We start from the raw sequence: 27,235 nt of genomic DNA, 5'->3' as shown, positions 1-27,235 counted from the left end.
CCTTCCTTCCTTCCTTCCTTCCTTCCTTCCTTCCTCCATTCCTTCCTTCCTCCATTCCTTTCTTCTTTCCCTCCCTCACCTCCTTCCTTCCTTGCTGTTCATTTTTCACTGTCCTCCCAGAATAGAATTTTCTTTCTCTTCACAATTTCCTTCTTTGCTTCCTTCAAATTCCATCTAAAATCTCACCTTTTGGGGGCAGCTGGGTGACTCAGTAGATTGAGAGCCAGGCCTAGAGACAGGAGGTCCTGGGTTCAAATCTGGCCTCAGATACTTCCTAGCTTGGTGACCCTGGGCAAGTCACTTAACCTCCATTGCCTAGCCCTTAGTGCTCTTCTGCCTTAGAACCAATACACAGTATTGATTCTAAGATGGAAGGTAAGGATTTTAAAAAATAATTAAAATAAAATAAAATAAAATCTCACCTTTTACAGAAAGTCTTTCTCATTTCTCCTTTGATTCTAGTGCCTTCCTTCTCTTGATTATCTCCCAATTTATTCTGAATATAATGTGTTTGTACTGAATTGTTTGCATTTAATTCTCCCAGTAGAATGTAACTTTCTTGGGAACAGGGACTCTTCTTTGGCCTCTCTTTATATTGCCAGCACTCAGTACAGTGCCTACTACATAGTAGATGCTTAATAAATGTTTATTGACTGATTGGCTGATCTGCCTTGCAGTGATAGGTAGCCGTTCAAATGCATCTGTATAGACCAGTGATGGTGAACCTTTTAGAGACCAAGTGACAGGCCCTGCCCCCACCCCATTCCCCCAGACCTAGTACCATGCCTCTTCCCCACCACTGAGTTCTAGGCATGCCCTGCTCCCCACACACCCCTAATCTGACACAGGGGAGGTAGAAAGCGCTCCCATTGGGCTGCTGGGCAGAGGAGGCAGGTGAAGTGAAAAAAATGTCCTCAGTGCAGGTGAACGGGGGAGAAGAGTGGCCCAAGTGCTCTGTTCCCCTCCAACATTGCCATCTGTGAGCCACCCACCATATCCCTGTGCACTCTCGCTGGGCTCCTGGGTGGAGGGGAGGAGGATATGAAAAAATGCCATCAGGCACAATGGAGAGGGGAAGGGGAGCAGCTCCGCCTGAGTCCCTCTGCCTGTCTAGTAACAAACTTGAGGGGTGGCGGGAAGGGTGGTTGCATGCCCACAGAGAGGGCTCTGCATGCCATCTTTGGCACCTGTGCCGTGGGTTTGCCATCCCTGGCATAGACAGTTTCAAAAATCAGAGAATGAGAGACCTGAAAGGGACCTCAGCAACCCTCTGGTCTGACCCCTACCAGAAGGTGTCCTCACTTACTACTTGGCTGCTGTACTGTATTGCTGACTTCCCCAACTCCCAAGAAGCTCATTATTGAGATAATCTCCTCCTCTATAAGAGCTCACCATCGCTCCCTGCCCCTCTGATTGGAAGGGGGCCATGAACTCCAAGCCACCATTTAAGGCTCCAGCTCAACTCAGACATGTCCCTCATTCCTCCTGGCTACTCTACTCTGAGACTTGTCTGTCTTCTATACCAGGCCCCCATATTGAGTACCTCCCCTCACCGTTCTGCCCCCAGCTTTTCAACTTCTTTTTGGGTATTACCCCTGTCCCCAATAGATTGTAATGTTCCTTTCAGGCAAGGACTATCTTTCTTTCCTCTAAAATCTTGATGTTCCATCGTAAAATCAATACTATGTATTGGTTCTATGGCAGAAGAGTGGTAAGGGCTAGGCAATGGGGGTGAAGTGACTTGCCCAGGGTCACACAACTAGAAAGTATCTGGGGTCAGATTTGAACCCAGGACCTCCTGGCTCCAAGCCTGGTTCTGTCCACTGAGCCACCTAGCTTTATTTTATTTTATTTTATTTATATTTATTTTTTTGTATGTGCATCCCCAGAGCTTAGCACAGCTTAGCTTGCTTAGAGCAAGCACTTAATAAAGTTTATTGACTATTGACTCACTATTATACACCCTACAAATGGCTATCCAACCTTTGCTTGAAGACCTCCCAGGAGGAACTTTCCCCAAAGCTTCTCTTCCCTAAAGATAAATGTGCATGACTCCTTCCAATGATCTTTGAGCAACATGATACACTATATGAGAAGTGTATGGGACGTTCAGGGAGGACTAGCACCTTTGGGGTGAGGGCTTGCTGAGCCCTTTTTGAGGCTGCTCCTCCACGCTTGGTCTCTGCCTTCCACCCAACTCTCTCCTGTGGCTCCGAGAAGCTGTAGCATGCCCAGTGGTTCAAGTAATGCCATCTCTGCTTAAACATAGTCGAGGGTCACCGAAAGAACTCAAACCCTTCGGTGACGTCTACCCTAAGCCTGTGAAGACTTCCCCTGGTGGAAGGGGTAGATGAGAACAATTTATTCCAGTGGCCATGAAGGTGGTTGAAGCAGGTACTATGGAGCGCTTAGAGCTTGGTCAGATGTTGGAGATGCCACGGACATCAACTGCATCCTGGAGCCATCTCCAGTCAACCCAACTTTGTCTTGCCACTGGACTTTGGTGCCTGGACAGAGAGTAAGGCTGGTGACTCTGCAACTCTGCCTCACCAAAATCCGGTTCACAAGCAAGTGATGTCATTGGTCCTCTTTAAAACAAAGGACAAACACCACCACCACATGAATCTCCTCCCCAGCTTAGTCCCCTTCTTCTAGACATTCTCTTGATTTAAACTCCATGCTTTAGACATCTTTGCTTCCATTGGTGAGGAGGACCAGGACCTGTATAGTTAGAAAATCTTATACTGGGGGCAGCCCAGTGGATTGAGAGCCAGGCCTAGAGTCGGGAGGTCCTAGGTTCAAATCTGGCCTCAGACACTTCCCAGCTGTGTGATCCTGGGCAAGTCATTTGACCCCCATTGCCTACCCTTACCACTCTTCTGCCTTGGAGCCAAATACACAGTATTGACTCCAAGATGGAAGGTAAGGGTTTTAAAAAAAATCTTGTACCCTCTGACTTCATCTCTCAGAATCCCTTTCCCTGATCCCCCAGATTTGGGTCTTCATGTGTTGTTTATAAGTTTGCTGTAAGCTGTGCCCTCAGGGTTCTCTTTTTCCCATGTGAGTGGCTAGATTGACTCCCTCTTTGCTCTAGGTTTTTACTTTCCTTTTTTACTTCAAGTTGTTATTAATAAATCTTATTAAATATAATACTTGGAGGTATTTTGGACATTAATTTTAATTCTCACAGACCTCCCATCTCTAGGCCTGGCTTTCTATCCACTGAGCCACTTAGCTGCTCCACTCTCCTAGTGATTTGAGGCAAATCCCTTCCCCTAGCTGGACCTCAGTATCTCCATCTGTGATTGGTTAAACTAAACGACCTAGAGCAGTGATTCCCAAAGTGGGCGCCACCGCCCCCTGGTGGGTGCTGCAGCGATCCAGGAAGGTGGTGATGGCCACAGGTGCATTTATCTTTCTTATTAATTGCTATTAAAATTAAAAAAAATTCATTTCCAGGGGGCTAAGTAATATTTTTTCTGGAAAGGGGGCGGTTGGCCAAAAAAGTTTGGGAACCACTGGTCTAGAGCTAGATAAATAAAGTTCCTTCTAACTTTGATTTCCTACGTGTTAAAGTCTTTTCCACTGCATTGTGTTCTGTGTTCTGTGGACATCAGTCTTCTGGTTTCTCACAAAGGTACCATAGAAAGAAGACTAGCTTTGGAGTCTTAAGGAACGACATTTGAATCTAGTTCTACTATTTTCTTTGTGACATTAGACAAGTCACTTAGCCTCTGGCCTCAGATTCCTCATCCATAAAAAGAGGAAAGGGGATCCATTAAATAGTACCTGAGGGTCCCTTCTGATAGTCTAGGCTCTGAGGCCAGATCTGCCCCAAATCTAAGCTTTGAGGGCATTTCTAGGTTAGATATTCTGTGTTGTTGATTCTGAGGTCCATCCCAGCTCTGACGTTCTAGATCAGTAATTCTCAAAGGGTTTACCAGGAGATACTTGAGTTTTAGCTAAATGTGCCCCAAATTTGTACGCTTGAGAAAACACATTCAGTGACCAGCTAGGAAGCTCTGTGGATTGAGAGCCAGGCCCAGAGGGGAGATCCTGGGTTCAATCTGGCCTCAGACTCTTCCTAGCAGTGTGACCCTGGACAAGTCACTTAACCCCCACTGCCTAGCCCTTACCCCTGTTCTGCCTTGGAACCAATACACAGTATTGATTCTAAGACAGAAGGTAAAGGGAAAGAAAGGAAGGAAGAAAAGAAAGAGAGAAAAAAAGAAAAGAAACATGTACAATTCATTTTCCCAACTCTTCTAGATATGGTCAGATTCTTCTCAGTAGAGAATATTCCTTGTATCAGGAGCAAAAACAGTTTGAAAGTATGTTCTGAGTCATACGAGGTTCTTCTCGGTTTTAGCCTTCTGTGTCTACGCAGGGGCCCTTACTACTCTAGAGTTGAGGCTGGGTAGGGGTTGGGGGGATGCTGAGTCCTCAGGATACAAATCTTGAATACAAATCCTGGTCTGGGGAAGTGGGTGGGAAGCCCCCGTTCTCACCACCCCTGCTTCTCTGCCCTCATCCTTAGGTGTGAGGATGCTCGATGGTTCCATCACGGACATTGTAGAGGCCCAGTCCCTGAGCCTCCAACCTCAACACATCCAAATCTATAGTGCCAGCTGGGGTCCAGAGGACGACGGGCGCACAGTGGATGGTCCTGGCTTGCTGACTCAAGAGGCCTTCTTCGAGGGGGTCAACACTGTGAGTGGGAGCTATGGGCATGCGTCCTAGAGATGCTTTTCCACCACTCCTACCTCTATGACACCCGAGCCTAAGCTTTCCGTTTGCAGGTCACAGCCTGCCCTAATCTACAGCTAAGCCTAGACTCAGAGGAAAGGTCAGATTCGATTCAACAAAGTTTTATTCAAAACCTACTGACTGTAAGGTGGGCGATGATGACGAGGGTTTTAAAAATTAACTAGATTTTTGGGGCGGCTGCATGGCTCAGTGGACAGAGTCAGGCCTAGAGATGAGAAGGCTATGGGTTCAAATGGGACCTCATTTTCTTCCTACCGTGTGACCCTGGGCAAGTCACTTAACTCCTATTGCCTAGCCCTTACCACTCTTCTGCCTTGGAACTGAAACCTAGTATCTAATCTAAGACAGAAGATAAAAGATTTTTTTTAAATTAGCCATACTTTTGTTGCTCTCTTTTGTTTTTACATCTTCTAAATGTCCCCCTGTATCTCTCTCCTGTCTTCCTTCCAGAGAGACATCCTTTATAATAATTTTTTTTAAGAAAAAAGTGGATGAAAAGAACAAAAATGCAGAAAAGTTGTAGAAAGAATCTGACAATGTTTACAATTTACAATACACCTTTGGGGAGGTTCCCCCTACCAACTTCTGCAAAGGAGCAAGGAAAGGAGTGTTACATAGAAAGAGGTCTGGATTTGGAGTCAGAGGACCCGAGTTCAAATGTGGTTTCAGATGCTTTCTAATTGTGTTGACCCTGAGCAAGTCACTTAAACTTGTTGGTCTCAGTTTCCTCATCTGTAAAATGAGTTGGAGGAAGAAATAGCAAACCACTCCAGTCTCTTTGCCAAGAAAAACCCAAAAAGGGTCATGAAGAGTTGGACATGACTGAAATGAATGAACACCAACAAATTTCCTCCTAGTGGAAACTGAGGTTCTGATCTTTCAAGGTACTTGTTCAAAATCATGCAGCTAATAAATGCCCACTGGCCTCCCAGGGTTGCTGCGAAGAAGCCCTTGAGCCTCCCAGAAATGTCACCATCGTCATTCTCTTATCTGTTGTCGGTGATGACGAAGAGGAGGGAGCTGAGCTGGATCTCTAGGCTAAGGTCCCTTCCAGCTCTAAGTCACAGGAGGATTTCCTCCTCCCATGCCAGGATTCTCCCCCTTCACCCCTAATGCCTCTCTTCCAGGGTCGCAGCAACCTGGGCACACTCTTCGTGTGGGCCTCGGGCAACGGCGGCCTCCACTTTGACAACTGCAATTGTGATGGCTACACCAACAGCATCCACACGCTGTCGGTGGGCAGCACGACCCAGCACGGTCTCGTCCCCTGGTACAGTGAGGCCTGCGCCTCCACCCTCACCACCACCTTCAGCAGCGGCCTCACCAACGAGAAGCAGATCGTGAGTGTCCCTGGCAGCCCCGACCCTGCTTCTGCCCACCCGCTCGCCCCCGGGCAGCTCGTTCCCCGAGTCGCTGCCCCCCACTCCTCACCTCCAGCCCCCTTTCTCCAGGTGACCACAGACCTGCACTACGAGTGCACAGATAAGCACACGGGAACCTCGGCCTCTGCCCCACTGGCTGCTGGCATGATCGCCCTCGCCCTGGAGGCCAAGTAGGTGAACCCTCCCAGCTCTGACTCTCTACTCCGCCAGCAGCCCCGAAGGCCATTCCACCAGCCTAGACTATTCTGCTGGCTTTAAAAACCTCTTCTTCTTCCAGTCAAATTCTTTTCTTTCAAATCTGGCCTCAGACACTTCCTAGCTGTGTGACCCTGGGCAAGTCACTTCACCCCCATTACCTAGTCCTGACCTCTCTTCTGCCTTGGAACCAATACCCAGGATTGATTCTAAGATGGAAGGTGAGGGTTAAAAAAAAAATCTTTTCCTACTTCTGGATTGAAGAGTTTGAGCCTCCCATTCTTGGGGAGAGACCCTGCTATAAACGTGGGTGTGTTTCTCCCACCTATTCTTGGAGTTTCTTGCCTTTGGCCCGCTTTCCTCCCCTACCTGGCTCCCCTTCCCTTTCCCTCCCCACCACCACGCACTCTTCTCTCATCCGTAGCCCCTTCCTCACCTGGCGGGACATGCAGCATCTAGTGGTGAGAGCATCCAGGCCGGCCCAACTGCAGGCGGAGGACTGGGCCACCAATGGCGTGGGGCGCAAAGGTGAGGTGTGCGGAGAGGGGCGGAATGCAGCCTCAGCCAAGCCCTGGACCTGGAGAGCTTGCCTTGGAGTTCAGGGCCAAGAAACAGATCGCCATGTGCTTGTCTCCCCACAGTAAGCCACCATTATGGCTATGGGTTGCTGGATGGTGCCCTTCTGGTGGATTTGGCCAAGAAGTGGACCATGACCCGGCCCCAGCTGAAATGTTCTGTCAAGGTCATCCACACGTCCATGTGAGGGCCCCTGCCCTTCCCCCAGCTCCCCTTCCCCACGAATCCCGTCATCCCCGAGCTTCTTCCTATCATTGGCTAGAAGAGGGCTTTGGCAATCATCCAGTCTAATACCCGCATTTTGTAGATAAAGAAAATAAAGCTCAGAAGAAGGCAGGGATTGTCCAGGCATAACAGCGAGTAAAGAACAGGGCTGGAGCTCCAACTCACATCTCTGGACTAATGATCTAGATTCTTTCCATGATGCCGTCTTAGTACAGGATGCAGGCAGTCTGCGCCTTTGCCTCCTTCTTCCCATCTCTCCCCTCTTCTCATGGTCCTGTGCCCTTCCTCACCCCCTAAATCACTTTATTTCTCTCATTTACTGAGTCCCTGCAGCTCTTCCCCATCTTCTCCCAGGCCTTTCTTATTTACCCCACTAAAATCGAAGCCTAGTGTAAGAAGCATGGTGGAAAGTTTGGGAGTCAGCTTGGCTCGCACCCTAGCACTAGCAGAGACTTGCTGTGTTACCTTGGTAGTGCCAAAAGTTGGAATCAATATCTTTTAAGCAATCTTCCCCCACCAGCTCTGCCATTATGTTCTAAGGACTCTCCCAGCTCTGACATTCTCTGTTCTAAGGTCCCTCCCAGCTCTGACATTCTCTGTTCTAAGCTCCCTCCAGCTCTGACATTCTCTGTTCTAAGCTCCCTCCCAGCTGACATTCTCTGTTCTAAGCTCCCTCCCAGCTCTGACATTCTCTGTTCTAAGCTCCCTCCCAGCTGACATTCTCTGTTCTAAGGTCCCTCCCAGCTCTGACATTCTCTGTTCTAAGCTCCTTCCCAGCTCTGACAGTCTATTTTCTAAGGACTCTCCCAGCTCTGACATTCAATGCTCTTAAGATCGCCCTCAGCTCTGATGTTTGAGTCTCTCCCTGCCTGCCCAGGGTCCTGGGTTCTCCTCTGTTCCTGGTTCCACCCCAGGGAGAAGAGGGTCTCAGCTACTCCATGTAACTCTTGTGTTCTCATTCCCCAACCCCACCCTGGTTAGTCCCATTAAACCAAAGACGGGGGTGAGCCACAATGTGTCAGCCTGTCAAAGGGAAGTCTCTCAGATCCGCTCGCTGGAGCACGTCCAGGTCCAGCTGTCACTCACCTACAGTCGACGAGGGGACCTGGAGATCACACTCACCAGCCCCAGGGGCACACGCTCCACCCTGGTGGCAGTCAGGTGAGCTGAAGCTCAGTTTAATTCAATTCTTGTTCATAGGCCTTGTGAAAAAAATTTGAGTCGAGACAATAAATAGAACAGAGAGCCTGCCTGCAAGGAGCTTATACTCTAACAAGGGTTACAGGTGGGTTGGGGTTAGGGAAGTGAGATTAGTGAGAAAGGAGAGGGGAGGGGTATGAAAAGGGAGAGGCCCTCCAGAGTGATCTTTTGGGGTCTATACAAGGAAACTGACTAAACAATTCTTTTTTTTAAACCCTGACCTTCATCTTATAGAGTCAGTACACTGTGTATTGGTTCTAAGGCAGAAGAGTGGTAAGGGTAGGCAATGGGGGTCAAGTGACTTGCCCAGGGTCATAGCTAGAAAATGGCTTGGGCCAGATTTGAACCCAGAACCTCCTGTCTCTAGGCCTGGCTCTCCATCCACTGAGCTACCCAGCTGCCTCTATGATCAACTTCTTTGTTTAAAATTTTAATTGCATTTTATTTTTCATTTTTTTTCTTCTTAAATATTTTTGCATGATTCCTTTTCTTCCCCTTCCCCCTCCAAGAGCTGACAAGAGATTCCACTGGGTTGTACAAATATTAATATGATCAACTTTTTTTTTTTTAAACTCTTACTTTCCATCTTGGAGTCAATACTGTGTATTGGCTCCTTGGTGGAAGAGTGGTAAGGGCTGGGCAATGGGGGTCAAGTGACTTACCCAGGGTCACACAGCTAGGCAGTGTCTGAGGCCAGATTTGAACCCAGGACCTCCCATCTCTAGGCCTGGTTCTCAATCCACTGAGCTACCCAGCTGCCCCCTGATCAACTTCTTAAAAGACAGAATGTAGAGAAAATGAGAGGAAGGACAAAGGGCCGACTCCCCTGGCCCAGGCCGGACTCCATCCTTGGCAGGGAACAGAATGAACCAGAAGATCTGATGCTGAGTCACTGCCAGGGACCTTTGAAAGATTCTGCTGGGAGACAGTCAGAAACTTGGCCAGATTTTTAGAACATTATATTCAAGAGGAAGAGTCAGTGTGGTAGGCCTTTCTCATGAAAACCTGGGGGATGCTTTGACAGAAATTCATCTGAAAAAAGATCCAGGAGCTTTAGTGGACTGCACACTTAACACTGGATCAACAGTGGGCTTTAGAAGCTGAGAGAGTAGATGTGACCTTAAATTACATTGTGGGGGGCACAACTAGGTGGCTCAGTGGATGGAGAGAAAGCCAGGCCTAGAGAAGGACAATCCTGGGTTCAAATGTGGCCTCAGACGACCTCAGACCCTTCTAGCTGGGTGACCCTGGGCAAGTCACTTGACCCCCATTGCCCACCCTTACCACTCTTCTGCCTTGGAGCCAATACACAGCATTGATTCTAAGGTGGAAGGTGAGGGTTAAAAAATAAAACTAAAGTTGCATTGGGAGGCATAGCAAAGGGAGATGTAATAGTGGGACACATGCTCCTGGTCCTGAGCAGACACCATCCGGAGGCCTGTGTTCGCTTCTGGTCTCCTTTGTGTGAGTTCTTTAGGTAAAAGCTGGATGACAACAAGCATTTCTCAGTGCCGACGGGGTGCTGGGCATGGGAAAGGCAAAGGCAACAACAGTGCAGAAAGAGAACATTGGGGAGCTAACCCATTGGCACCCATCGCCATCTGGCCAGTATTTCTATAGCCCTTAAAGGTTTGCAAAGTGCTTTACACAAATCGCTTCATTTTATCCTCCTGCAACCCTGAGGAGGGAGCCATGTATGCACTTAAGTATGCCATTAAGTACAAACATGTACAAAGTGCAAACAAATGGGGATTTCAGGGGGGCCCTCGCTGTCGGGGCTGTTGGCAGTAGCAGGCAGGAGGAGGATCAGGAATGGCCTCCCTGTGTGGGTCCTTGGGATGAGCTCAGAAGAGCATCAGACAATTCTATTTAAAAAAAAAATTTTTTTTAACCCTTAACTTCTGTGTATTGGCTCCTTGGTGGAAGAGTGGTAAGGGCTGGGCAATGGGGGTCAAGTGACTTGCCCAGGGTCACACAGCTGGGAAGTGTCTGAGGCCGGATTTGAACCTAGAACCTCCTGTCTCTAGGCCTAACTTTCAATCCATTGAGCTACCCAGCTGCCCCCTCAGACAATTCTAAAAGGAGAGCCAGGCATAAGGACGCAGCCTGCACCAAAGGCATAGAGAGAGGAGATGGAATATCACACACAAGGAGCAGCAAGTGGCCAAGTCTGCCCGGACCGGAGATTGGACTGGGTCAGAGGGAGTGATGTGGCATCAGTCTGGAAGGGAGAGGCAGAGCCGGATCGAAGCTCCAGCCTGAGGAATTGCTACTTTATCCTGGGGAGCTCATGGACATTTTTCATCAGGCAGTGGCTGGCTGGGAGCTATGCTTTGGGAAGATTATTCTGGCAACTATGTGGAGAATGGAGTGGAGAGGAAACTGAGTCTGAGATATTTGGGGGAATGGGGGCAGCAAGGTGGCTCAGCGGATGGAGAGCCAGGCCTAGAGATGGGAAGTTCTAGGTTCAAATGTGACTTCAGACCCTTCCTAGCTGTGTGACCCTGGGCAGGTCACTCCTTCCTCAGAACCAATACTTAGTATTGATTCTAAGTTGCAAGGAAAGGGTTTAAAAAAGAGAAAGGGAGAAGAAGTAGAGAGAGAGGGAAAGAAGAGAGAGCAGAGGAAGAAAAGAGAGAGAAGAGAGGGAGAGAGGAGAGAGAAGAGAAAGGGAGAGAGAAGAGAGAGCAAGAGGAGGAGAGAGTGAAAGAAGAGAGGAGAGAAGGAGAGAAAGAGGGAAAAAGGAAGAGAGAAAGAGGAGAGGAAGAGAAGAAAAGAGAGAGGGGGAGAGAAGAGAGTGAAAGAGGGAGAGAGAAAGGCAGAGAGAGGGAGAGAAGAGAGGGGAGAAGAGAGAAAAAGGAGGGAGAGAGAGAAGAGAGAAGAAGAAGAGAAAGAAGAGAGGGAGAGAGGAAAAGAGAGAGAGAGGGAAGACAGAGACAGAGAGGAATTTGGTCCAGGCTCCCAGAACTAATCAGTGTCTAAGGCAGAATGTGAGCCCAGTTCTGACTCCAAGGCCTGGGCCTTCTCATGGAGTCGCACAGTGACCTCTTTGGACATTCTGGGATTCAGTGGCTTCCCCTGGAGAAAAGAGGGGGTGCTTTGAGGCAGACATCATACCTGAGTTAGCACTTGAAGGAAGGGGAAGCCCTTGGGCAGATGGGGAATGGGGGTGGAGGGAAGGGAGCCAATCCCAGAAGTGAGGGGATAGCCCAGGGAAGAGAGAAAAAAGGAAGAGAATGGAGGAGGGCCTGAGCCTGAGTTTGTGAAGTACAGGAAGGGAAGGAGATGATACCAGGGAAATTGGAGCCATATTGGGAAGGGCCTTGAATGCCAGGATCAGCATTATGCTTAATTATAGAACCAACTGTGTGTGTTAAAGTAACAGCATGTGTCACGCGTTAGGAAGCTTCCTCAGGCAGCCTGGGGAGATGGGGAGGTTCTAGGGGCAGTTCTCACTGTTCTCCACCACTTAGCTTACAATAATTCAAGCAAGATGATAAGGGCCTGACTTATAGCTTCAAACTTCCCTGACCTTTTCTCCCCACTGCCTGAGCCGCTTCCTGGTAATAATAGTGTTTATATAGTGTTTTAAGGTTTGCAAAGTTTTATAAGTGTTATTTTATCATTTTTTAAAACTTTTACCTTCTGATTTAGCATCAGTTCTAAGACACAAAAGCAGCCAGGGCTTAGGCAATTGGATTAAAAGATTTTCCCAGGGTCATATAACTAAGAAGTATCTGAGGACAGATTTGAACCCAGATCCTCTCAAGGTCCAGATCTGGCTCTTTATCCACCAAGATCTAGCTGCTCTAGTGTTATTTTATCTTTTATAATAACTCTAGAAGATAGGCACTGTTATTGTCTCCATTTTACAGAGGAGGAAACTGAGGCAGAAGTTAAGTGACTTGCCTAGGGTCACATAGCTAACACGTGTCTGAGGCCAGATTTGTCTCCAAGGCCAAAGCTCTAGCCATTGGGCCACCTAGTTCTCTGACCTTGACGTCCTCCATCTCTGCTCTCCCCAAAGCAGCTCATTCTCCCTCCTTCAGGCCCTTTGACGCCAGCAACCAGGGGTACAAGGACTGGATCTTCATGTCCACGCACTTCTGGGACGAGAACCCGCAGGGCACTTGGACGCTGGAGCTAGAGAACAAAGGCTACTATTATAACTTCGGTGATTCCCTGGGACGGCTGGGGAGGGGGCTTCGCCCCACCCCGAGTCTCCCACCCAACCCTAACAGTCGCCCTCTCTGCCCAGGGAGCCTCCAGAGCTACACTCTGATTCTGTACGGGACCGAGGAGAATATGACGTCCCGAAATCTGAACACGGAGGTGACCAGCGACTGCTTGCGGCAGGACACCAACGGCCTGTGCCAAGGTGAGTGCCGGCCCCAGCCTCTTGCCGGGCACCTCTGGCCGTGGGAGAGATTTGGGGGGTGGGCGACGAAGGCCCAGCGTGGTGGACTGGAGAGAGCCGATTCTATGAAGTCGCGAAGAGCCGAGATGAGATCTGAAATCCCTTCATGTTTTGTCCCTTCTTCTCTTCGTTTATAAAATGGGAGTGGGGTGGACGGGCCTCAAGGGTCCCTTCCAGCTCTGACTCTGGGGTCCTACCATTCTGTGACTCGGCCTCCCTCAATGACACAGAAAACCAGAGCCCTGGATTCCCCAGATTGACCCCCGTGGCTGCCCCATCGGTCCCTCCATTGGCGTGTCCGAATTCCGCTTTTCCCCCAGAGTGCATCCATCCCTACTACATCCTGGGCCATCTCTGCCTTTCTTATTGCCCTCCCGGCTATTTCAACTGGACTCGCTTCTCGACCCCCGAAGCTGGGCACCCAGCCACCAAGGTCCAGATGTGTGCCAGCTGCCACCCTTCCTGCTATACGTGCCAAGGCCACTCGCCCCACTCGTGCACGGGCTGCCGGCTGCACTACGCTCTGAACAGGCAGACGCACGCGTGCTCGCCGCTGCCCACCGCCTCCCTGCTGTCGCTGACGCTGTCCAGGATCACCAGCTCTTTCCCCCCCGCCCAGCCCGAGCAGTTCAAGAAGAAGGCCATGGTGATTCTGGCCATGGCCTGCACGCTCCCCCTCTTCTTCTGCGTTATCTACTTCGGCTATCACCTGCTCTGGACGAACCTGGGCAGCCGCCGCCATCACTTCAGCCCGGTCTACCAGCCCTCCCGGATGAGCAGCCCCGGCATGGCCGTGCCTTCGGACCCGGCGTCGGACCTAGACAGCGACAGCTCCTCGTCCTACTAGACCTCGCTGCGGCCAGGGAGCCAGAACACAGATTGCCGGGCGCCGGGGTCCGCCCGGGGCCATCGCTCTATGCCCGAGAATTTTCTGGGCCGAGGAGCCTAGCGAGCTTCTTCCCACCTGGGTCCCGGGAGTCCCTCTTCGCCAAGGTGGAGCTGTCCTTTGGGGTGAGTTCTTCTCCCTTGGCTTTGGGAGGGTCAGAGGGAAGGGGCTCCGCAGGAGCTGGGACCCTCGGGGTCTCGTTTGAGGGCCGCCGAGGGCCGGGCTCCACGTTTGCTAATAAAGGTTAACACAAAGCTTTTTGTCTTCTATCTCCTGGGGGTGGCGGAGGAAGGCTGAGTGGAAATGTGTGTCTGTATGTATGTTTGCATGTGTGTTGGGGGGGGGGGTCACTCGGTCTACAGTTGAAGGTTCCGAGGGCCAAAGTGGAAAATAAAATGTATGCCAGCAAGCAGCCACTGGCATCGTCTAAAGTCCTTCCAAGGGGTAGCTGGGAAGCACAGTGGATAGATTGCCAGGCTTGGAGTTGGGAGGTCCCGGGTTCAAACATGGCCTCAGTAACAACCCCAATCCACTCTTCCATCTTAGGATTGAGACCAAGACAAAAGGTAAAGTCACTCCCCAATTGATAAAAGGGCAAAAAATATAAAGAGAATTTTCAGAAGAAGAACTCAAAGCCATATATAGGTATACAAATGCTCTAAATCACTACCAATTAGAGAAATGCAAACAATTCTGAGATACCATCTCACAGCTATCAGATTGGCTAAAATGACAAGTGGAGGGGATGTGGAAAAATTGGGGACACTGACACCCTGTTAGTGGAGCTATGAACTGATCCAACCATTTTGGAGAGCAATTTGGAACACCCAGAGAGTTAAAAAAAAAACATGTCTATGATGTATGTATAACCCAGATCAAATTGCTTACCATCCATGAAAGCAGGGAGGGATCTTATAATTTTGGAAAACATTTTGAAACTTAATGTGTAATTGGAAAGTAAAATCTTTAATAGAAATAAAAGGATTATAAATATAAACAAACAAAAAACTGTATACCCTTAGATCCATTTTTGGATCTTTCCCAGAGATCAGAGAAAAAGGAAAAGAACCCATATGTTCCAAAATATTTATAGCAGTTCTCTTGGTGGTGGCAAAGAATTGGAAATTGAAAGGATGCCCATCAATTGAGGAATGGCTAAACAAATTGTGGGATATATGATTGTGATGGAATGTGAGAAGAAATGATGAGCAGGATGATTTAGATAAAAAATTGGAAAGAACTACGTGGGAATATGAACAGCGAAATGAATAGAACCAAAAGAACATCATATGCAGGTACAGAATTACTACCGGAAGAAAAAATTGTGAATGATAACTCCACAGAGAACTGAAAGGTAGGAACATGAAAGACTTCATTTGTATGAACATGTCTGTCTCCTGGATGACGCCTTCCGTGATGCAGGGAAGATAGAGAAGGGATAGGACTACTTGTGGATAAATTCTATTAATTAAATAGAAAAAGGGAAAGAGTTTTAAAAAAAGTTCTTCCAGATCAGTGTTAAGGTCAGAGATGATGTGATATTTAAATCTCTAGTACTTTCAGGAATACAAAGCACTTTTTTAAAAAATCAGTTTTTATAGAGATCTTTTGTTTTTACATCACCTGCTCCCCCACCATGCTATCTCTCCCTCATGACAAAGAACAAAAAAGAGGGGGATAAAGTAGCTCAGCAAAATTAACCTACAACTGGGGGGTGGGGAGGGGATCTGATAACATGTGCAGTGTCTACACCCATAATCCCCTCTCAAATAGAAGCAAGGGAGACAATTTCTCAGATTTCTCCTTTGGGGCAAGCTTGGCCATGAGAACTTCAAAGCATTCAGTTTTTTGTTGTTCTTGTATTTTCATTTATGTTGTAGTAGTCATTGTTTTCCTGGTTCTGCTTGCTTTGTTCTGCATTAGTTCATATAAGCCTTCCATACTTCCCCATATTCATTGTTTGTGACATTTCTTACAGTGCTGTCATCTTATCAAGCACTTTCAACACCACAAATAATGATAAAAGCTAAAACTTCTAGAGTCCCTTAACATTCCCAAAGATCTACGTATATTATCACACTTTATAGTACAGCTGTACTTTGATACACGAGCATTGTAAGTCATGAGCAATCTGAGTCACGATCGGGATTTTTGCTTTAAATCACGAGTGGATATTTGAACATGAGCTTCTGCCTCCCCTCACTAAATAGTTCAGTTTCACAAGTTACATGAGGCTGTCTCGTTTAGTTCAATGTTTATCTGGCTGTGAGAACATCTGTATTGAATTGCTTTTATTTTATTTTTGTCTTTATTATCAGTTTTTAGGGAAATTTTTTTAAATTTTATTTAATTAATTTATTTAGAATATTTTTCCATGGTTACATGATTCATGTTCTTTTCCTCCATTCCTCCCCCCAACCCTCCATAGCCAATAAGTAATTCCACTGGGTTTTACATATATCATTGATCAAGACCTATTTCCATATCTTTAGTATTTGCGTTAGGGTGATTGCTTAGAGTCTATATCCCCAATCATATCCCCATTAACCCATGTGATCAAGCAGTTGTTTTTCTTCTGTATTTCTACTCCCACAGTTCTTTCTCTGGATGTGAATAGCATCTTTCTCATAAGTTCCTCAGAGTTGTCCTAGATCATGACATTGCTGCTAGTACAGAAGTCCATTACATTGGATTGTGCCACAGTGTATCAGTCTCTGTGTACCATGTTCTCCTGGTTCTGCTCCTTTTGCTCTGCATCACTTCCTGGAGGTCATTCCAGTTCACATGGAATTCTTCCAGTTCATTATTCCTTTCAGCATAATAATATTCCATCACCAACAGATACCACAGTTTGTTCAGCCATTCCCCAATTGAAGGGCATCCCCTCATTTTCCAATTTTTTGTCTCTACAAAGAGCACAGCTATAAATATTTTTGTATAAATCTTTTTCCCTATGATCTCTTTTGGGTATAACCCCAGCAGTAGTATGGCTTTGGGCAAATTTCTTAACTTTTAACCATGGATCCAGACCACAGAGGAATTGAAGGAGTTACAGCAGCAGCAGCAGCATATGGAGGTTTTGCAGGAAATTAGTGGGGAGGAGCCCAAGGTAGAGAAGGTAATCAGTACAAACAAGATTAAGGAAATTTTGAGGATTTGGGAAAAAAATTAAAGTTTATTGAAAAGACACACCCAGAAAAAGTTGCAACAGGTTGTGCATTGGAGCTGTGTAATGACATTTGTTTCACATGTTATTGAAAAGTTCTGAAAGGAAGGAAGAAACAAACTTCCATGGCAAGGTTTTTGTTGAAACAACCTCTAGGTGAAATTGAGATAAGTATGGCAAAATAGCCAAAATTCAATGAAGAAAATGATGATAATTAAGTAAAAAAAATAGCAATTAAGTTTAACAATAAAGTTTCATATCATAAGTAATGTGTAAGGTCAATTTTGTATTTAAATGTAGCTCATCCTATCTAGCATCCCATTTTGCATGCATATATTGTGTGATAGAGGAGGGAAGAAATAAAAAGTTGTGGTGGGGGAGGCGGAGCTTTGGTGGAACACAGTACTCTGGTGCCTCCAGTGGGCTGGAGGGCTTTTGCTGGCTTTGGCCACATGGCAGGCTTTGGATTTCGGCTTCCTGATTTGCCTTAGGGTATTTTAGCTAGGTGATATTTTCTGTCTCCTTCCTACATTTCCCTCTTTTTACTTTATCTCCATTTTGATTAAAACTTAATTGTTAAGAGCTACTAACAGACTCATGACTTGACAGTTAATTTTATAGATGATGACCACATTCTTTTTTAAAATTAATATCACATTTAATATTTTACTTTCATTATTACAATGTGTAGAGAGTAAGTTAAGCAACAGTGTACCATTAAGAGAGTTTTTATTAATTTCTCCTTTTTTATATTTAAGAGGAGAAGGAACAATAATGTTTTTCAAAGTAAGATACCCCTGCTGTTCAGGTTGTCAGTTAGAGACCCCCAATGTGCTGCTTGGCAGTGGCATTTGGTGACAGTTAGTGGCTAAGTGTGGTTTGTAAGTTGCAGACCGTTGGAAAGGGTTTTTGTCTCTTGGTCTCTTGGGGAGAGAGTGTGTAGTTCGCTCACTCTAGTTGGAGAGAGAGAAATGGAATTAAGGCCTTAATAACCTTATTAATTATCGATGAACTTGGGTAGATAGTTAGATAGTGCTTATATTATAGATAATGAGAGTAGGATAATGTGAGGGCTTCAGCCTAGCAGAAGATACTGCCCTCTGAGGCAGATAGATTTAGGGTTTTCTAGAAAAAATTTAGTTAGGATTGGGATCTGGGGTATAGTTACAAGCTATTGTAATATTACTTTCACTTCCCTCTTTCCTATCAGTATTTCCTAATAATAAATTAAGCGTTTGCATTTAAGGAACTGAGCACTGCTTTTGTTTAAACTCCTACCCCTATAAAATTTAACCCCTCATAGCACAAAATGAAAATCTTCTCTGCCAGTCTCTTTGCCTAACCTTGAAGGTAAATAACATTTCATAAGCAAGTTTATTTCTTTACATTCTTTCTTGTTTTCTATAAATATATTTGTTATTTATGAAGTACATTTTCATATCTAAAAGCATATAAAACAAAAAATTCATGTGATTTTGTGGGGCTGGAATGGACTAATTGCATTTCCATTAATTTAAATGAGGAAATTTGATTTGACACATAAGCAAATTGAGTTATGAGCTTGGCCATGGAACAAATTAAACTTGTGTGTCAAGGTACCACTGTTTATTGAGCACAATTTGGGCAGTGGATAGAGTGCCTAGAGTCAGAAAAATTCATCTTCCTGAATTCAATTCCAGGCCTCAGACATTTCCTAGGCATGTGACCCTGGGCAAGTCACTGAATCCTGTGTGACTCAGTTTCATTGTCTTTAAAATGTGTTAGAGGAAGAAATGGCAAACCACTCCAATATATTTGCAAAAAAAATAATAATAATCTAAATGGAGTCATGAAGAGTCGTACATGAATGAAAAACAATGACAATGTACAAGGCAGAAATCCCCTGAGGACGAGCCTAGTGCTATTTGGACTACTCCCCAATGTAAGGGTGAAAAGGGGTTTTATGGGTTCAATACATTAAAGATGGTCGCGGGAGGATTGAACTATTATCAATCCTCAATTAAGAATAATCTCAAATCAAAACTGACTTTTATGGAAGTTTATTTACATGAGAGAAGAGAGAGAGGAAGAAAATAAGAATCTATCCCACTAATTAATCCAGGTAGATCTTAACCCTCAGCCCAGGGTTAAAGGGCCTGAGGCCCGGAGGTGAATGGAGCAAACTTCATTCACAGAGTCTATAAAAGGAAGTTTCTTAATAGAAGTTCAGGAAGATTCAGTCTTTAAACTCACCAAGTGGAAGGTCACGAACCAGCAAAGCTCCCTCAAGTCCCCTTCACCAAACCAGAAGCCGCCTCACTCACTCAAATCCCTCCTTGAAAGCATAGGGGGCGGTGGGTTGCTTCTGATTCGTTACTCTAACACATGTGGGTTAGGACCTCCCAGAATTGGAAGGTGCTCTCACCTTTGGTGATTAAATCTAAAGATGGGCAGTGTAGACTTAATCTAATTATCACACCAAACACTAATTTTGGAGCTATCCTGACTCTCCATAGGAACTGTATGACCTTGGAGAAATCACTTCCCTCTAGGGCTCAGTTTTGCTATCTCTAAGGTCCCTTTCCAATTCTAAATCCTATGAGCCTATGTTCATTTGAAATACCTGAGAGGGAGAGAAGTTCCTGTGGGCACTATTATCCCCATTTTACAGCTAAACTCTAGACTAGAGTAAGGAAGGTGATTTGCTAAAGGTCATACAAGGATCACTAGATAAACCAAGGATTAAGATTAAGATTAAGGATTTAGAATCCAGGAGCCCACTTTTCTGTAGGCTGTGAAGGATACAATGATTCTCTCAGTGAAAAGAGTCTCTGGCTAAGCCTGGGCCCATGGAAGAAAGGAAGAAGGAGGGAAGGAAGAAGGAAGGAGATAAGTATTAAGTATCACAGCTACCACAACTATGTGAAGCTCTCTGACCACAGTTGACAAGGAGGCAGCTGGAGGAAAGAAGTGGAGAAGAGGGCAGGCTGGTTACAGTCTACAGTCACCACACCTCCATCTTGGGCCTCTGCCCCTGAAGGTTTCCGATGAGGGCACGTTCAGCTCTGCAGAACAGTTCAACTGGTTTAACCCAGTTTATCAATAGTGCAGAGAAGAAGCCTCTAGAGGGCAGAAGGGCTCATAACCAGAGGAGCAAGGGTGCAGAGTAGACAGAGAACCAGACTTGGCAATGGGACAGAGCCACAGGTCTCTCCTGCTGGATCCAACCTGAAAGGTACATAAAGTCAAATTCTCTGGTCCCCACCTACTGGGCTGAAACCCTGGGGTAGGAATCTGGCTGACTGGGATCCCAGGGCGAAGGCTGCAACCGTGACAGAGTACCTTGGTACCACCACCACAGGAAGCTCAGGGCTCTGACTGGGCAGCCAGCAGGGAGGTGTCTGACAGAAAGCCATAGAGAGGAGGATGAGGATAACTACCTGCAACCTCCACACCTTCACTTTCACCTTCACTCTCTGCTGGCAGTTGGGGAAGATCTGGCCTCAAGGCACTTTAATATAACTAGTCAGCTCAATCAGCCTAATCCATTTAATCACCTGAGCTGAGAAGAAGCCCTTTCAGGGCAGAAAAGCCCAAATTCACAAATCCAGCAAATAAACAGAGGAGCAAGAAAATAGCCAATAAGGAGGGGGAAAGAAGGAAAAAAATGAGTAAACAACAGAAAAAGAAATTACAATCCATAGCTTCTATTCAGGTAACAAAGAAAAAATGGAACAGAGGAGGACCAAGGAACACCAAGCAAAAACTCAGGAATTCCAGCAAATTGGACCCAGGCACTGGAAGAACTCAAAATGCAATTCGAAAAACAATTAAGAGAAGTTGAAGAAAATTAAGAATAAATACTATGTTTTGGTTCCAAAGCAGAAGAGTGGCATTGACCAGACAATGGAGGTTAAGTGACTTGCCCGGGGTCATATAGCTAAGAAATGTCTGAGGGCAGATTTGAACCCAGGATATACTATCTCTGGGCCTGGCTCTTGATAATCCACTGAGCCACCTACCTGCCCTTCAATATATATATATAGTTTCATTGATGATTTTTTCCTTGAATTTTTTTCTCAATTACATGTTAAAAATGTTTTTCGAGTTCCAAATTCTCTTCTTCTTTCCCTTCCTCCTTGAGAAGGCAAGCAATTTAATATACATTTTACATGTATAGCCATGCAAAGAAATTTCCATATTATCCATGTTGTAAAAGAAAATGTAGACAAAAAAAGAAAAGAAAAATAAAGTTTAAAAAGTATGCTTTAATAAAAGTATCATTTCTTTCTCTGTAGTTAGACAGAATTTTTCATCGTAAGTACTTGAGGATTATCTTGGAAAGACCTACATAAACTGATGCAGAGTGAAATAAGCAGAACCAGGAGAACATTATACATAGTAAATGAAATATTGTGGATGATCAAATATGATAGACTTTGCTACTAACATTAATACAATGATCCAAGACAATTCTTTTTTAAAAATTGTTTATTTTAAAGTATTTTTCATGGTTACATGATTCATGTTTTTTCCCTCCTCCCTCCCAGAGTCAACAAGCAATTCCACTGGGTTATAATAATCTTTTAAAATCAAAACCCCCAATCCTATACCCATATAAACAAGTGATAAATCACATGTTTTCCTTCTGCATTTCCACTCCCACAGTTCTTTCTCTCAATGTGGGTAGCGTCCTTTCTCATAAGTCCCTCTGGATTGTCTAGGGTCATTGCATTGCTTTTAGTAGCAAAGTCTATTACATATGATTGTCCCACGATATTTCACTTTCTCTGTACAATGTTCTCCTGGTTCTACTAATTTTGTTCCACATCAGTTCGAGGAGGTCTTTCCAGCTTGTATGAAAACCAAGCAGTTTATCATTCCTTATAGCATAATAGTATCCCATCACCCCAAAATATATCACAATTTGTTCAGCCATTCCCCAATTGAGGACACCCCCTCATTTTCCAATTTTTTGCCACCACAAAGAGCCCAGCTGTGAATATTTTTGTACAAACATTTTTCATTATTATCTCTTTGGGGCACAAACCTAGTAATGGTATTGCTGGATCAAAGGGTATGCATTCTTTTAAAGCTCTTTGGACATAATTCCATAACTGCCTTCCAGAATGGTTTGATCAATTCACAACTTACAACCAACAATGCATTAGTGTCCCAATTTTGCCACATCCCCTCCAACATTTACTATTTTCCTTTACTGTCATATTAATCCAGGACAATTCAGAGGAACCTATGAAAAAGAATGCTAGCCAGGGGCAGCTGGGTGGCTCAGTGGATTGTGAGCCAGGCCTAGAGATGGGAGATCCCTAGGTTCAAATCTGGCCTCAGACACTTCCTAGCTGTGTGACCCTGGGCAAGTCACTTGACCCCCCCATTGCCTTGCCCTTACCACTCTTCTCTCTTAGTACCAATATATAGTATTGATTCTAAGATGGAAAGTAAGGGTTAAAAATAAATAATTAAAAAAGAAAAAAGAATGCTAGCCACCTCCAGAGAAAGAACCATTGGAATAGAAATGCAGATGAAAATATTTATCATTATTTATTTGGGTATATGATTTTGGGGGTTCTGGGTTTATAAGATTATTCATTTCAAGGGGCAGCTGGGTAGCTCTGTGGATTGAGAGCCAGGCCTAGCAATAGGAGGTTCTGGTTTCAAATCTGACCTCAGATACTACCTAGTTGTGTGACCCTGGGCAAGTAACTTAACCCTCATTGTCCAGCCCTTATTGCTCTTCTGCCTTAAAACCAATGCATAGTATTGATTCTAAGACAGAAGGTATGGGTTTAGAAAAAATATATTATTTGTTTCATAAAAATGAATAAAATAGAAATATGTTTTGTGTGATAATACATGTACAACCCAGATTGAATTGCTTATCAACTCTGGGAGGAGGAAGGAAAGAAGGGAGGGAGACAACATGAATCATACAAATTTGGAAAACTTATGTATAAATTTGTTATTAAAACAAAATAAAGATAAAACTAAAAAAAAGAATTATTGGATTTTGAATTGCTGAGAATAGCTAAGTGATTCACAGTTGATCATCATACAAGACTGCTGTTATTTGTACAATATTCTTCTGGTTCTGCTCACTTTCCTTTGTAGCAGTTATGAATTCTGGGAAGATGGCGGTTTAGACGGAGCAAAACTTCAGACCTCCATACCCTTCCACACCGAGATAAAAAACAAAGTGCTTGGAGAGAAAAGAAAACCAAATCTAACAACAGGACAGAGCTGGGAGATTCTACTGCTAGACAGCTCAAGAGGTACACCAAGAAAAAGGCCTGAATTCTTGAACTGTTGGGTTTGAGGGTAAGGAAGAAGGGGAATCCCAGGACCCCTCCCATACATACTGTGCGGAGTCTCCAGTGGCTCCTGGAATCTCTGGACTGGCAAATGCACTAGTCTGGAGAGAGGGCCTTGCTGGCACCAGGCTCAGAAAAAGTAGCTACAAACTTCTGTTGCCAGCTGGGGAAGATCTTACATCAAAGCTCATTAAAACCATCTGCTTAACCTGATTAGGTTACCAGCAGAGCAGAGAAGGTATAGGAGGGAAAGAAGGAAAAAATATGAGTAAACAACAGAAAAAGAAAAAAGAAATGACAATTGACAGCTTCTTTCCAGGAAGTGAACAAAGAGCAAATGATATAGAAAGGTGATTCCCAAAGTGGGTGCTACCACCCCTGGTGGGTGCTGCAGCAATCCAGGGAGGCGTGATGGCCACAGGTGCATTTATCTTTCCTATTAATTGCTATTAAAATTTTTTTAAAAATTAATTTCCAGGGGGCTAAGTAATATTTTTTCTGGAAAGGGGGTGGTAGGCCAAAAAAGTTTGGGAAGATCAAGGAACTCAAGCAAAACCAAAGAAATTCCAGTGAATTGGACATAGGCTTTGGTAGATCTCAAAAATTCAATTAATTCAAGAACTCAAAAAATAATAATATAGAAAGGCTGAAGACAATTGGAAAAAGGAAATACATGAACTAAACAAGAAAATAGTGTCTTGAAAGCCAAAATTGACCAGCTTGAAAATGAAGCAAAGAAGGTGAAAGATGACCTACAAAGAAAATCGGACCAGAAGGAGAAGGATGACCAAAAAGACAGGGATGAAATTCAGTCCTTTATGGTAGTCATGTAAGTCCAGGTTTTTCTGAAAGCATCCTGCTCATTATCTTAGAGTACACTAGCATTGCATCACTTTATATACCACAACTTGTTCAGCCTTTCCCCAACTGATGGGCATCCCCTCAATTTCCAAATCTTTGCCACCACCAAAAGAGCTGCTCAAAATTTTATTGATGATTATTAAGAGAATACTAAGAGAACCTTTCAAAGAAAAAGATCTGAATACTTTGGTGACCTACAAGCTCATTGTGATGAACTGAGCAATGTAGTGGCCCAAAAGACCACTATGGTTTTAGGCTACATTAAGAGGGTCCCTCGTGGCCACAATGAAGGTCTTGACAGTCCTCTGCTTCTATCTGACTACTCAACTGTTTTTATTCAGTTCTGAAGGCCATATTTTAGGAAGTATATTGACCAGCTGGAAAGCAGTCAGAAGATAATCAGGATGGTGAAGTACCTGGGGACTATGCCTTACAAAGAGCAGTTGTAGGGACTGGGGATGTTTATTTAGGAGAAGATTTGAGATGTGGGGTGGGGTGGAACATGGCAGTGGTCCATGTATTTGGATGGGCTATTATGTGAAAGATTAGACTTGTTCTGACTGGCTTTAGAAGGGAGTGGAAATGAAAACAGAGGGGGAAAGTTTCAGAGACAGACTCAGGTTTGATGTAAAGGAAAAACTTCCTAATAATTATAAATATGTCAAGGTGGAATGGACACCTTGGGAGTAATGAGTTCCTCCTCACTAAAGCTCTTGGATCACAGCCTAGAAGAAAACCTATGGGAAGGGTTGTAAAAGAGATTCCTTTACAAGTATAGGTAGGAACATATAACCCCTCTGAGACCTCTCCTAAATCTGAGATTCTGTGATTCTCTGACCTCGATTTTTTTATTTTTTAATTTGATTAAGCCTCAGTTTCCTAATCTACAAAATTAGGCTGATAATACCTACAGGGCAACCTGCTTTCCAGGGCTACTTTGAAGATCAAACGAGACAATTTATTTAGGTAAAGGACTCCAGAAACCGTGAAGTGAGTGCTACATAATTGTCAGTTCTTGTAAAATTATTATTATTGCTGTAGCCAGTCAAAGCTCTGAAGAGCTTCATCCCAACTCCCACGCTCATAGATGAATCTCCAGTTCCCAGATCTTAGCTACATATCCCCATCAGGGGTTTTGGAGGTACCCATGAGGAGCTGTGGGGGATTATTTTAGTCTTTAGACATAACTTGAGCCCCCATGCTTCCTTCCTAAAGATTGTCAGTTGAAAATCATTTAGCAGCCGGCCTTAAGTGGATTTTTTGGAAGGGGAATTTACTAAGGTGGTAAAAGCATCCCTCCAAAACACTGGGCACATTCTCCCACAGGTACACATAGAGTACAGGGGAAAGTGGGCTAAAGCTTAGAGACCACTTTTAGCAAAAGGATAACTCTTCAAATCCAACCCCAAGGCACTCCTCTGGACTTCTCCATCATGCTCCTATAAATGTCTTTATCCTGGCTAATCACATCAGCTCTGGAATTCACTCCTCAGTACCCCATTTTATTTAAGCTCTTTGAAAGCAGGGATTTTTTCCCTTTCTTTGTATCTCCAGCACTTAGCACAGTGCTTGGCACATCATAGGGGCTTTATTGACTGAGTGAGCTCAAAGCTTCTCTATATCCAATAGCTTTTCTGCTTCTTGCCTAGTCCCACTGGGACTATCATTTGTTGGACCCCAGGACTGTTCCCTCTCTCCTGGAGGAGCCAAAAAAGGGAGCTCTGGAACTCTTAGGCGGGAATATAGTTAAATCCATAAGGCATTCAGGTTAGGGAAGCAGAGAGATCACCTTCCCAGGCAATTGAAAAGAGGTTAATAGCAGGTGTGCCACGTCCCCTTTCTGGAAATACCCTGGCTTCCGGAATGAGTGAGTTGTCCACCTAGGCCGTCTTTGATTATTTAAAGGGTTGTTATGTGGAGAAAGAACTGGACCTGTTCTAGGCCCAAGAAGGCAGAACCAGGAACAATGGGCAGAAGCTGCAATTGAGGCTTGATGCCCTGAGAAACTTCTAGCCATTTATAGGCCTCTCCAAAAGAACACGCTTCCTTGAGAGGTAGTGGATTCCCCTCCCCAGGGGGCTGAATGACCATTTGTACATTTTGGTGGGGATTGCTTTTATGTATAGGTTGGGCTGCTGAGGCCCATCCCAATGACAAATTTTGAGAAGAGAGACTTTAGACCTCAGGGTACAGTGTCTGATGTGAGGGGAGGAGGGCAAGACAGAGACTCTATTCTGATGCATCTGGGGGAAGTATGAAGGACAAAGCAGGTACTCTCCTGGGATGGGACTGCCCAGGAGTGGGCTCTCCATCTACTTTAACTAATTATTCTTGCTAATTTGGTGCTAAACTCTACTGTACCCTTTTAGCAGATAAAAACCAGTGCTGCCCAAACCCTCTACATTTCATCCTGTAGGACGAGGCCCAAGTCACCTCGCACGAGTTATGACCCTGCCTTCTTGCAGCCTGCGCTTCAGCCAGAATGAACTGCCCCATCTTAATTCCTTTGTAATATTCTCTAGGCCTCTTACCCCAATCCTCCTGGGTTAAAGCCCCCTTGTCCCTTAGGAGCTCAGCACTGCTAATTCTTCCAGGTAGCTCTCCATTACCTTGCTCCTGCCAAAATGCACACAGGTCCTTCCAACTCCAGGCCCAGCTCTATTCACAGCTACCTGGGTGGCCCTTTAAATATATTTTTATTGACTGACTCTAAGGCACCTGCCTTCCCAAAGTAGCGTGGGAGTCAGGAAGACATCAGTTCAAATCTCCTTGGACACCTGAAGGGGCAAGGCAGTAGTTCTCCACACTACAGTGTCCTCCTCGGTAAAATGGATAGTCAACGGATAGTTTCTGGTGGGGACTGACTTAGATGAGATCATGCATGTAAAATATCTGTTGTTATGATTCCTACTGCTTCCCTGCACCCGGAAAGGCCAGAGAATGCTCTCTTTTGCCATAGGCCCCTTGTCCACCTTGGCCACTGGTGTGGTAAAATCACTTTATTTGTTTCTCAGTCTCTTCACAAATGAAATGCAACAGATGCCTTGTCTCAGGGAGATCCTGTTGCTCTCTCAGACCACTGAAAGCCCCAAAGGCTCAGCATCTACCTGCAGTGGACAACACAAATCATGGCTGAGGGTCAGAGGCCAAGATTGGTACAGGTAGGGTTCCCCACCCTGACTGAGAAAATGTGTCCCTTGAGAAAACCCTGGACGTGGAGTTTGAAGACCTGAGCTCACATCCTAGCTCCTT

General features: G+C 45.1%; 1 protein-coding gene across 1 annotated transcript in view; it reads left to right on the top strand.

Moving 5' to 3' along the window:
• PCSK4 (proprotein convertase subtilisin/kexin type 4) overlaps positions 1-13,609 on the top strand; it is a 34,596-nt gene extending 20,987 nt beyond the window's left edge. Inside the window, exons 4-13 of the mRNA XM_044685343.1 lie at positions 1,568-1,586; positions 4,538-4,710; positions 5,895-6,107; positions 6,219-6,319; positions 6,769-6,872; positions 6,986-7,103; positions 8,127-8,306; positions 12,395-12,519; positions 12,604-12,723; positions 13,083-13,609. Of these exons, the coding sequence (XP_044541278.1) occupies positions 1,568-1,586; positions 4,538-4,710; positions 5,895-6,107; positions 6,219-6,319; positions 6,769-6,872; positions 6,986-7,103; positions 8,127-8,306; positions 12,395-12,519; positions 12,604-12,723; positions 13,083-13,609 (1,680 nt within the window). The remainder of the gene's footprint in view (positions 1-1,567; positions 1,587-4,537; positions 4,711-5,894; positions 6,108-6,218; positions 6,320-6,768; positions 6,873-6,985; positions 7,104-8,126; positions 8,307-12,394; positions 12,520-12,603; positions 12,724-13,082) is intronic.
• The last annotated feature ends 13,626 nt before the right edge of the window (positions 13,610-27,235 follow it).

The sequence above is a fragment of the Gracilinanus agilis genome, chromosome 1 (genome assembly GCF_016433145.1).
Source record: "Gracilinanus agilis isolate LMUSP501 chromosome 1, AgileGrace, whole genome shotgun sequence".
Classification (NCBI taxonomy): domain Eukaryota; kingdom Metazoa; phylum Chordata; class Mammalia; order Didelphimorphia; family Didelphidae; genus Gracilinanus; species Gracilinanus agilis.
The sequence above is the reverse complement of the archived record's forward strand: the minus strand, read 5'-3'. Positions and strand labels throughout refer to the sequence as shown.